Here is a 12,290-nt window from a genome sequence, read left to right on the forward strand (position 1 = left end):
TCTGCACCACTGCACAATGCAGAATTTTGCAGAAATTAATGTTGTGAATGCAGAATTTCCTTCTCCCCCTCCCCGACAGAAATGGGCTGCTGAGATGTTGGCCGCCAATGGGGGCAGCTGGACTTGGCAGAGCCCAGCTTGCAAATGAAAGACAAGGCTGGGGGAATGGGGAAGGAACTGGAGGATTCCCAGCAGCTGCAATTCCCAGCACGCTCTGAAGGAAGGAGATGGTAGCGTGCAGGAAACTCAATGCAAGTCCAGGACCCAGCACCAGGCTGTTTCTCCCTCTGGATCTCTAGGCTCTAGCAGGATAGGGGGTGAGTATCTGGGCCAGAGGGGGGCCCACAGCTGGCCTCTGGGGGGGGGGGGGGTAGAGGTTGTGAGTATCTGGGCCGGTGGGTGGGGGATAGAGGGCATGAGTGTCTGGGCCAAGGCGCCCCTTGGCCGGGCTTGGGGTGGAGGGAGGAGAGTGTCTGGCCCCTTGGCTGAGCTGTAGGAGGGTGGGGGCAGAGAAAGAGGAACTGGGTTGTCATAGGGGTTTCTTTAACCCTTTACTCCTGGGGGAATTTGTGTATGTGTCTGTATTGTTACAGACATACTTGCTGACAGGTATTTTGAAATAAAATTATCAAAATAATTGAAACCAATGTAATTATATAGTGTTATTTTTACAAATAAAAATTTGTAGAATTTTAAAATATTGTGCACAGGATTTTAAATTTTTTGGCGCAGAATTCCCCCAGGACTAAGATATAAAGCCTGCTACACAAGTGGTTGATCAGACTGGCTTATTTTCCCATGGTTGGAAAACAGTTTGAAATGCCCAGTTCCCACACTTTGTTCTCATTGTGCTTACATGTGATGTCAATAATTAGAAAGATGTTGAGCTCAAAACCAGAAATAATTCAGAACAAGACTGAAATGCTTCCAGGGCTTTGGAGCTGTGCTCCAGGCAAAAACCTGCAGCTCCACTGCTCCGGAGCTGCTCCGTGCTCCGCTCCAAAGCCCTGAATGCTTCAGTAGTTTTGTGGAAATTAGTCACAAGTTACCTGATCCAGGACTTCTCTAGGATTTTCAGCCTCCTTCTTGAGTTTGATAAGTAAGCCTTTAGGCGGGATCAAGATCTGAAACACATTTTCAGGAAATCACTGATGACTATCATACAAATTGGTTCATAATTAAGGAAGCTGTCCTAATTGTCTTGTTTCTACACCAGACAAAAATGAATCTTGTGACTGGATCCCCTGAAGCTAAGCTCCATTTCTCCTGTTACCCTATTTTTAGCTATCATCGCTACTCAGGTATAGTATTCTCTCTCACTGCCATGTCACCTGCTTCTCTTGCTATAAAGGAACAACTTTTATCTGCATTACAGTAGCGCTCAGAACATCCAAATCAAGTTTGGGGTCTCGTAGTGTTAGGCACCGTACACGTTTTTCTGACAATGAGCAAAACGTTCTCTCCCTGTACACAAAGACAGGCATTTAAAAGAAGACAGCTAGAAGTTCTTCTTTCTTTCTAGACTGGCTATTCATAATGCTGAAATAATGCTTTCAGAAGAAGAGAGAGAAGCCCAGAGAGTACCTTGGTGTACTGCTCAACCAGTTTGGTGAAGTAGTTAAAAAGGCTATGCTGTGGGCGCAGGAAGTCAAACTGGTAATTCCTCTGTTCTTTCTGCATCAGCTGAGTCAGGAACTGCCGGCCATTCCGAGCTACGAACTGCGCAGTCAGCTTCACCACGTCCAAGTCGAAGGCTGAGATTGAGGGAGGATCTGCGATGAACTCAAACTCTGGAGGTGGCTCCTTTGGAACGACTGTCTCCTGGATCACCTGAGCCTGTACCTACAGAGGGGAATTCAGACAGCTCACTAATTGCACCCATGAAAGCCATTACTCACTCCTCCTAAGTAACTGTTTGGGAAGGCCAGTGGCTTTCAATAACTGGAGGGAAAAAATGACTAAAACATCTCTGGTGCCATAACTGCAAGGAAGGGAAAAGGTATTAACATAATATAGTTCATGAGTGAGTCATTTAAATAGGTCCACTGCAAAAAGATGACAAAAAGTTTACTCAGACACACAAAACATAGCTGGAAGCAGATATGGAATGTAGCTATAATCTCCTAACAGACATAACCACAAAACATCTGATCACTGACTATACAGAGTACATGAAACAGGTAGGTTCAGCGAGTGGCCTCTTGCTAGCTAATACATACCTGACCTAGGTCCCGACTATGTGAGATTATCTCAAAGCATGGAGTACAAAATGTTGCTGAGATGCCAACATAACTGGAGAAAACAGTCTTGAAATAAACTCCTTGGAATTAACAATGCCTACAACAAGCCCAGCAAAATCTTGCACTGATTGCAGGGTGCAGTCAAGCAATTTACTTCTAGCAGGACATTCTAGATATATACAAGACTAGCGATCACATGAATATCTGTTCAGGAACATGCCTAGTCAAACTGGCATTCAATTGTGATCAGTACCTGCAGCAAATTACCTTTCTTTGAGATACAAGCAGGTTTCTCAGCTTTGTCAAATTTCAGGGCATATGAACCCTGGACACCGAGGGGCATACCTATGTGCGCCAAAAGGAAGAGGCCTGGGCACTTACAGAATTCAAAGTCTCTCCGTGTTGATTTCCATTGTGGAAACGTGAACACACGGCTCAAACCCACAGCTTGTTTGAGCAAGGAGGTTGAAAGACCAAGATCAGAACTGACACCCTACAAGCCAACTCCTGGATAACAATAGTCACTAACAATTTACCTTCTGGGGAAGCTGTTGCTGAGCACTTTGCTGCTGTTGCATGACCTTGGGGATGGCAGCCGAGGGCTCCTGTGCCTTGCCCTCTTTGAACTCACTGACTTTGTGCCGGTAGTATGCATGGTAGGGATCATTGGGATTCAGGAAATTGAACTTGGGGTTATTTATTTCATTCTGACGGATTCGAGCTTCAAACTCTGGGCCATTTCTGGGGAGAAAAAAAAGTGAGTTAAGAAGAGTCAGCATGAACACTGAAGTAAAAAAATCAATTTTCTTCACAACTACTAAAAGTAATGTTGGTGCACCAACTTTCCTCCTCTCCTCTGAGGACAACCATGGTCTTCCTCCCCACGCTACCAAATATCACTTCTCTAGAAATCTAAATAAATCATGCCCAATCCATCAGCCAATTGCTGACCTACACAATTCATTTTTACACAAAGGAACTTTGAGTTTTTTGTTTCAGCACTTCATGACCAATTTCTTAAGACAGTTAAAATCACTTACATCTTTAGTTGCCTGTATGAGTCAATTTGGCTCTATATCAGGCAGACATCCATTGGTTATTGGATTAGAAGAAAGTTTATGGACTGCTGATTAGCCCAATAAGAGACTGCTACATTATTTAAAATGCATCAACTTTCCTCCTTAAAGTGCTATGTACACAGCATTTCTTTACAACAAGGTTCTTAAAAGTTAAAAATTAATGATCAAGCAGCCAATCCAAGAATTGATTGTATTGTTGCTTTTAGTGCGCTAGAAGCTAAAGCTGAAGTCATATTTAAATCTTACATAAGCATTAAACCTTGTTCCAACAAAAATGCCATAGCAACAACTGATCCACAATTCTTTTTCCTAGCCTAACTAGGCACATATATCCCATCAGTCTGTTCAACAAGATCCACTAAATATTTAATTTTTAAGACACCATAATTCAGTAACTGACTTTGGCCAACAGGGATAACGCTTCAGCCTTGTACCACTACAATGGAACATTATGTGCTTTCGCGTGTGGATGCCAGAAGGCTCAAGAATTTGCACTACAGCTGAAGTTTTCAGCTATTCATTTACCTCCTCCTGGACTATTTGTTCACCATCAGCAAGACCAAAACCTTGTCTCCCTAGGCTTCAGTCAGTGCCAACATACCATCAATCTGTACATGAACATTTATTTACACAATTGAAAAAACTAGAATATCTGCCTAGCTAATACATAGTTTGCTATGCCAGTGAGTTAACAATCAAAGCTGGCAGCTCATGTCTAAGGTTTGGGAATGGAGAGTTTCTACTGAGATATATGAAGGGCTCCAGTACTATCTCTAACCATACACTAGTTATTCCCTCTGCATCTGTATCAACGCAATGTGCTTCTGTGTTGGAGCCCTGCACTATTTGCTTTCTACCGCACCACAATAATGGGAAATGTAGTAGGGTGCTTATCTACTGGAGCACAGGCTAGCATAATGGGCTCACCATATGCAAACTTCTTGGGTAGCAGGCAGAATAGAAAGAGGTGGCAGAAGAAAGTTACTTCCCTGTTACCATCACAACCTAAACAATTCTCACTAGTGGCATTTATTCACGCCACCAAGCACACATGATCATGCTTAGCACAAGTTCTGTTTACACCAGAAGTACTGCACCAGGAGATTCAGCATTTAGAACAATGATTCAAGTAGCCCTAGATCTCATTTCAATTTTTAAAAAACTTGTTAAACTAAGACCCCATAAACTTTGCATGCCCCTCTAGTAGACTCATTTCATACCGACTGACTCAGTTTACAGAGCCATATACTGGTATGTATAGGGAGTTACCTCACGCCCCAACAAGGAAGAGGCAGGTACTTCTGTCCTTGACATTCTATAAACCTATAATTTGGTTCGCAGATTGTAAAATATGTTCAAAGTAATATTGTCACTGAACCTCTAGTTAATTTGGTCTCTCGAGAGGGCACTAATCTCTCATTTTTGTTAGAATCCTGGAATGTACCAAGTTCCCTTTCAGATCAGGGAGTGATCCACCGTAAAAACAATTATAAAAACCGCAAAAGCACCCTTAGCAAATTTTACTCACCAGCTTACCTTGAGGGTGTAATTTTTGACAGAAGTAGACTCTTGTTTTTGTCTACCATCTTCCTTGTGGCAAAGACAAGCAAGTAAATTTTGCACCTCAACTGGTAAACTTTCATTATGATTTTGCAAGGCAGCACAAAAACATTCCCCAGCCCCACCAAACGAACAGCACATTCTGATGCCAATTAATCTGGAGACCTGCTCGTTTCTGGATCAGCACAGTGAGTGGCATTCCCAAGAGGGCTTGAAAATCCCATGAAATGAGAGCCCAAGCTAGTGTTACTTACCTGGCTACAAAGCTGGCAGTCTTGTCCACAATATTCCTGACTTCTGGAGGAGGGTAAATAATTCCCACAACAGGTTTGGCTGGTGCCACTTCCTCCTTTGGCTCATCTTCTGGCTGCAGTAAGAACAAATGAAGGTTTTCTACAGTCTTACCATAGTCCCACCTCATTTAACAAAAACAGTAGTCCTAGCACATAGTGGTTACATGGAGAGAAGATGAGGAGGTATGGAAGCATCTCTCTTCACTGTAGAATTTGCAATCAGCATGTCAGGATATTAAACTATAGCAAACATGATCAAAGCTGGTGATAACAGAAAGGGAGATTTTCATCATTTGTTAATCAGGTTCTGAGACAAAGCACAACAATCTGGATCAACAGGTTTCCCTTTGCTGTTTGAGCTTGGGAGACAGAGACCAATCAGCAATGTCAAGTAGTAGTCCAAGCCACTGGACTGTGATTTAGGAGATTGGGTTCTATTCCCACCTCTGATATTGACCTGTTGAGCGACCTTGGGCAAATCACCTCACGTCACCTCCTGGTGCCGCAGTTTCTCCATTTATAAAATAGGATAACTTACCTCCTTTGAAAGCGCACTGACATCAGCCAATGGAAAGCTCTATAGAACAGCAAGGTATTATTTGCCTGAAAGGGTCAAATGCTAGATTGTCAAATGCTTTGCTGAACAAATTCAGGTTACTGATAAAGTGATTTTTCCTTTTTGCTCCTACTCATTCAACAATCTGAACCATTAGGCTCTAAATAACAGCATCCAGTGGTTCCCCTGCTCTTTACCAAGCAGCAATACTGAGCACCAACCTGCCTAGGGCATCTGCTGCAGAAGATAACACATCAAGGAACAGTGACTCAAGACGTATATGAAAGGCCACCAGGTGGCAGCCTTAAACAATCCTCACTGAAGCCCTTTCCCTTTCAGCCCACAGCCCAGTAGAGTGGGCTTTAAGTGCTGCTGGGGAGAAGTCCCAACATCACATACAGAATACAGGACTTTGACCATCTAACTAGGGCAGATCTGGAAGCTTTTAAACTTTTTTGGAGACACTTTCAGATCCCAAATAAGGAGCTAAAATCTGATGAATTCCATGTAAATGAGAGTTAAGAGTTTTGACCCTCTCAAAACTGTGCCAAAAGTTCTTCTGTAAGAAAGTTTGTAAGTCAATTTCCTGACTGAGAAGAAAGAAAGACCTTAACTTGAGCACCATCCCTGGAACTCTTCCTGAGAACTGCTTTAACCTTGTGGAAGACCGGAAGCAGTTATTTACTGGAGTGAACAGACCTCTCTCCAATATGCCTGAACAAAGGAAAAATTGCCATAAAAAGATGTTTTAGAAAAACTAAGTGTAGAGGGAGAGTGGTCAGACTCAAAAGGGAGGAACAAGGAGACTTAAAAATATTAGTACTCTAGACTACAGAGGGACTGCAGGGTCAAAATGGTTTCATATGGATAGAGCCTAAATAGAACACATGATACAGGAATAAGATCCTGCTATAAACCCTTCTACTTTCCTTCCTGTTACCCTGAGAACAATAATTTGACCTTAGAAGGCTCAAGCCGACAACCCAAAATGCAACTCTGACTCAATCTTACAGGTCTTTCAAGCAAATGGGCCCCATGTTCAGAGAAATTTATTTGTCCAAACAGCACTGAGAGAGCTGCTCACAGCCTATAAAGGGTGTGAAGAAAACTGGATGTCTGTCTACTAGACACTAGTCATCCAGGGACAAAATCTGATAATCCTGTATCACAACGGATGTGCCACTTAGGCCTGGTCTACACTATGCGTTTATACCGAATTTAGCAGCGTTAAACCAATTTTACGCTGCACCCGTCCATACAACGAAGCCTTTTATATCGATATAAAGGGCTCTTAAAACTGATATCTATACTCCTCTCCGACGAGGGGAGTAGAGCTCAAATCGGTATTGCCATGTCAGATTAGGGTTAGTGTGGCCGCAATTCGATGGTATTGGCCTCCGGGAACTATCCCACAGTGCACCATTGTGACCGCTCTGGAAAGCCATCTGAACTCGGATGCACTGGCCAGGTAGACAGGAAAAGCCCCGCGAACGGGAGAGCTCACCAGCATAGGTGACCACACAGAGCTCATCAGCACAGGTAACAATGCAGTCTCCTGAGAATCGAAAAAGAGCTCCAGCATGGACTGCACGGGAGGTACTGGATCTGATTGCTGCATGGGGAGAGGATACTGTGCTAACAGAACTCCGTTCCAAAAGACGAAATGGAAAAACATTTGAAAAAATTTCCAAGGCCATGATGAAGAGAGGCCACACCAGGGACTCAGTACTGTGCCGTGTGAAAGTTAAGGAGCTCAGACAAGCCTACCAGAAAACCAAAGAAGCAAACGGAAAGTCCGGGGCAGGGCCAAAAACATGCCGCTTCTATGCTGAGCTGCATGCAATCTTAGGGGGGTCCGCCACCACTACCCCACCCCTGTCCGTGGATTCCGAGGTGGGGGTGGTAATCGCAGCCATGGCTGAGGATTCTGCGGACGGGGAAGATGAGGAGGAAGAGGAGGACGAGCTTGTAGCGAGCACACAGCACTCCATTCTCCCCAACAGCCAGGAGCTTTTTCTCACCCTGACGGAATTACCCTCCCAAGCAACTATCCCAGACAATGAAGCCATGGAAGGGACCTCTGGTGAGTGTACCTTGTAAATATAAGACATGGTTTAAAAGCAAGCATTTTTTAATGATTAATTTGCCCTGAGGGCTTGGGATGCATTCGCGGTCAGTACAGTTACTGGAAAAGTCTGTTAACATGTCTGGGGATGGAGCGAAAATCCTCCAGGGACATCTCCATGAAGCTCTCCTGGAGGTACTCCAAAAGCCTTTGCAGAAGGTTTCTGGGCAGCGCTGCTTTATTCCGTCCTCCATGGTAGGACACTTGACCACGCCATGCATGTAACAAGTAATCTGGTATCATTGCATGACAAAGCCTAGCTGCGTATGGTCCCGGTGATTGCTGGCATTCAAGCAACATCTGTTCTTTACCTCGCTGTGTTATCCTCAGGAGAGTGATATCGTTCATGGTAACATGGTTGAAATTCAGGAATTTAAGGTCATTCCTACTGGGCTGTTTGCCTGTGGCTTAAAAGAAATCCTTCCCTGCAGGTAGCCAAGTGGGGGGAAGGCGGGGGCGCGATTGGTGCTGAGCTTTTCCGCGTTTGGCTAGCAGGGATCTTTCCTGCTACCAGCCACGCAGTTGGGGGGTGGGGAAGGGCGGGTGTTTAGCAGTGATCTTCCATGATGCCAGCCACGGGGTGGTTTCTGCTGCTGCACGTTAACAGGAAAGAAGCAGCACTCAACGGTAACACCAAAGCTGCAGGCACTCAATATTAAGATGCAAAATGCGACCTTGTAGTGAAGACACATGTGCTATGTAAGGTGAATAGTATTGTTCACCGTGAAAGAGTATAACCATTGTTCTCTAAAAAGTATCTTTTTAAATACTTCTCTCCCTTTTTTCCCCTCCCTCATGCAGCTGCAAATTTTTCAAGCCTCCCTACTCCGTCCCGAAGGCTATCTCAGATAAGGCGGCGGGAAAAAAAAAGACGTGAGAAGAAATGTTTTCAGAAATCATGGAAGTGACCCGCAATAAAAGAGCTCATCTGAATGAGTGGAAGGACGTGGAAGCAAAGTACAGTAAGAGACGCTCAAGATGAGAGGAGAGATGCTCGAGATGAGAGGTGGCGGCAGGAAGATCAGCGGTGGCAGGATGCAACTCTGGGGCTGCTGCGTGATCAAACTGACATGCTCCGGCGTATGGTGGAGCATCAGGAATGGCAGCAGGATCAGAGAGTGCTGCTGCAGCCCCTGTATAACCACCCTCCCCCCTCACCATGTTCCTTAGCCTCCTCACCCGCCAGACGAGTAAGAGGGGGTAGGCTCAGTGAACCTGCCCACTCCACCCCAGTGGACAGCCCAACCAAAAGGCTCTCATTATTATGAAATTTTTTTAGTGGCCTTTTCCTTCCCTACTATTCTCCTCCCAAGCCCCACCCAGGCTACCTTGTCAGTTCTCTCCCTCTTTTTATAATTAAGTAATAAAGAATACATGAAATTTAAATGAGAGTGACTTTATTTCCGTAGAAAGCAAGCTGTGCTCGATGGTGGGGTGGGGGTGGGTGGCTTACAGGGAATGAGTCAATCAAGGGGGGAGGGTCATCAAGGAGAAACAAAACACAACAGTCACACTGTACCCTGGCCAGTGATGAAACTGGTTTTCAAAGCTTCTCTGATTCGCACCGCTTCCTGGTGTGCTCTTCTAATCGCCCGGGTGTCTGGCTGTGCATAATCAGCGGCCAGGTGATTTGCCTCAGCCTCCCACCCCGCCATAAAGGTCTCCCCCTTACTCTCACAGAGATTGTGGAGCACACAGCAAGCAGCAATAACAATGGGGACATTGGTTTGGCTGAGGTCTGAGCGAGTCAGTAATGTGCACCAGCGCGCCTTTAAACGGCCAAATGCACATTCTACCACCATTCTGCACTTGCTCAGCCTGTAGCTGAACAGCTCCTGAGTACTGTCCAGGCTGCCTGTGTATGGCTTCATGAGCCATGGCATCAAGGGGTAGGCTGGGCTCCCAGGACAACGACAGGCATTTCAACATCCCCAACTGTTATTTGCTGGTCTGGGAAATAATTCCCTTGCTGCAGCCGTTTAAACAGAGTAGTGTTCCTGAAGACGCGAGCGTCATGAACCCTTCCCGGCCATCCCACGTGGATATTGGTGAAACGTCCCTTGTGATCCACCAGTGCTGGCAGCACCATGGAAAAATACCCCTTTCGGTTTATGTACTGGGTGCCCTGGTGCTCCAGTGCCAAGATAGGGATATGGATTCCATCTATCACCCCACCACAGTTAGGGAATCCCATTGCAGCAAAGCCATCCACTATGACTGCACATTTCCCAGAGTCACCACCTTTCGTAGCAGCAGCTTAGTGATTGCTTTGGCTACTTGCATCACAGCAGCCCCCACAGTAGATTTGCCCACTCCAAATTGATTCCCGACTGACCGGTAGCTGTCTGGCTTTGTAAGCTTCCAGAGGGCTATCGCTACTCGCTTCTCAACTGTGAGGGCTGCTCTCATCTTTGTATTCTGGCGCTTCAGGGCAGGGAAAAGCAAGTCACAAAGTTCCATGAAAGTGCCCTTACGCATGCGAAAGTTTCGCAGCCACTGGGAATCGTCCCACACCTGCAACACTATGCGGTCCCACCAGTCTGTGCTTGTTTCCCGGGCCCAAACTCAGCGTTCAATGGCTAGAACCTGCCCCATTACCAGCTGGATCTCCAAAGCGCAGGGGCCCACAGTTTGACAGAATTCTGTGTCCATGTCCTCATCACTCTCGTCGCCGCGCTGCCTACTCGCCTGGCTTTGCAGGTCCCAGTTCAGCATTGACTGCACGAGAATCCGCGAGGTGTTTAAAACCTCCATGATTGCTGTCTTGAGCTCAGCAGGGTCCATGCTTGCCGTGGAATGGCGTCTGCACAGTTCACCCAGGAAAAAAGGTGTGAAACGGTTGGCTGCTGCTGCTTTCAAGGAGGGAGGGGTGAGGCTGTACCCAGAAGCACCCGCGACAATGTTTTTTGCCCCATCAGGCACTGGGATCTCAACCCAGCATTCCAATGGGCGGGGGAGACTGCGGGAACTATAGGATAGCTACCCACAGTGCAACGCTCAGGAAATCGACGCTAGCCTTGGTACATGGACGCACACTGCCGAATTAATGTGCCTAGTGTGGCCGTGTGCACTCGACTTTATACAATCTGTTTTAAAAAACGGTTTCTGTAAAATCGGAATAATCCCGTAGAGTAGACATACCCTTAGTCTCCAAAATGCTATGGAAAGGTGGGGGAGAGAAAGAATTCTGAGGCAGAAGGAATGGGGGCAACTAGACAGATGATTTTAAGTTCCTGGTTAGGAGCAGGAAGTTGGAACATCAAGTCTTGCAAAGTCACATTGGAGTGGTGAGTTTAACAAGTATTCCATCTTTTCTTTTTTAATCTTCTGAAGGATCCCTGAGATGAGGGAAAGGGCAGAAATCCGTATTTCAAGCTCCCTGCCCATCTCATACAGGCAGCATGCACTGCATGCGCCCATGGCTTCTTGAACCCGCTAAACAATTTGGTAACTTTCTAATTTATTTGAGTGGCAAAAGAATCTACTTCTGGCATCCCCCAGTAGCTTCTATTTCTTAGCAACACTGGGACAGCTTCTATTTATCTGAGTTAGTTCTGGTTGGCCTGGGATGTTGAACCAGGTGAACAGTTTTGCTGTTTATTTTAGGGTTATATAGCAGCACCCATCACATAAGTATCTGAGCATTTCACAGGTTAATTAGATTGGCGTGACAAGATCATTAGTGGATTTCATGCAATCTTCAGCCATCTTCTGGTTATGGGAAGCACTGCTTGGGGTAGAGAAAAAGATACTGCTCTACCCACATGGCAAGAGAAGATCATGGATTATCCAGGGGAATACCAGGCTGTTTGAGTCCTCTCACCACCAAAATGACTCCTTGGGCTGGATAGAATGTGTCAGAGGATGGAACCACACTGAGCCCAATGGAGGATGAATGAGTGAGAAAAAATGGTCTGGACTGTATCTTGCTCATGGGACCAGTCTAAGCAACAATATCTTCAAGATGTTCTCTCATCCCTCTGTGTAGGACAGGCTGAAGACCTGTGGCCTTGAAAGGCATCTTTATGTGTTCTTGACTGGGCAACCTTCCTTTCTGCTATGCTAATGGCAGCTTCCAGGTGGGAAATTCGAGGAGTTTGAGAAGAAGTTCGAGAACTTTCTTCCATGTTTGTCACAAATTCCAGGTTAGAAAAGGAACAAAATGACCTGGGCCTCTGCATCTCAACTGGATGCACTGTAGGGAATCGCTTGGATTTTGCTTTTGCTGCTACTTTTAGGGTCTTTGTGAGTAATCTCAGTGCTACAGTATTGAGCCTTGCTGTAACAGGATGTAGCAGACCCTTCTGCCTTCAAGGAGAGAGGATCCAAGACTCTGACTTCTTCATTTGGATTCAAAGAAAAGCAAGAGAGACCATCGCAACTGCATCACCATGAGCCTTTCACTGAAATAATTCTGGCTCATACACAAATGCAGCA

General features: G+C 45.6%; 1 protein-coding gene across 1 annotated transcript in view; it reads right to left on the reverse strand.

Annotated features, from left to right (window-relative positions):
* The window catches only part of SF3A1 (splicing factor 3a subunit 1), a 28,875-nt gene that overhangs the window by 9,820 nt on the left and 6,765 nt on the right, over positions 1-12,290 (reverse strand). Inside the window, exons 2-5 of the mRNA XM_044989654.1 lie at positions 5,134-5,246; positions 2,777-2,981; positions 1,585-1,842; positions 1,050-1,124 (exon numbers count right to left, since the gene is read on the reverse strand). Coding sequence (XP_044845589.1) covers positions 1,050-1,124; positions 1,585-1,842; positions 2,777-2,981; positions 5,134-5,246 — 651 coding nt within the window. The remainder of the gene's footprint in view (positions 1-1,049; positions 1,125-1,584; positions 1,843-2,776; positions 2,982-5,133; positions 5,247-12,290) is intronic.

Source organism: Mauremys mutica, chromosome 16, assembly GCF_020497125.1.
Source record: "Mauremys mutica isolate MM-2020 ecotype Southern chromosome 16, ASM2049712v1, whole genome shotgun sequence".
NCBI lineage: Eukaryota > Metazoa > Chordata > Testudines > Geoemydidae > Mauremys > Mauremys mutica.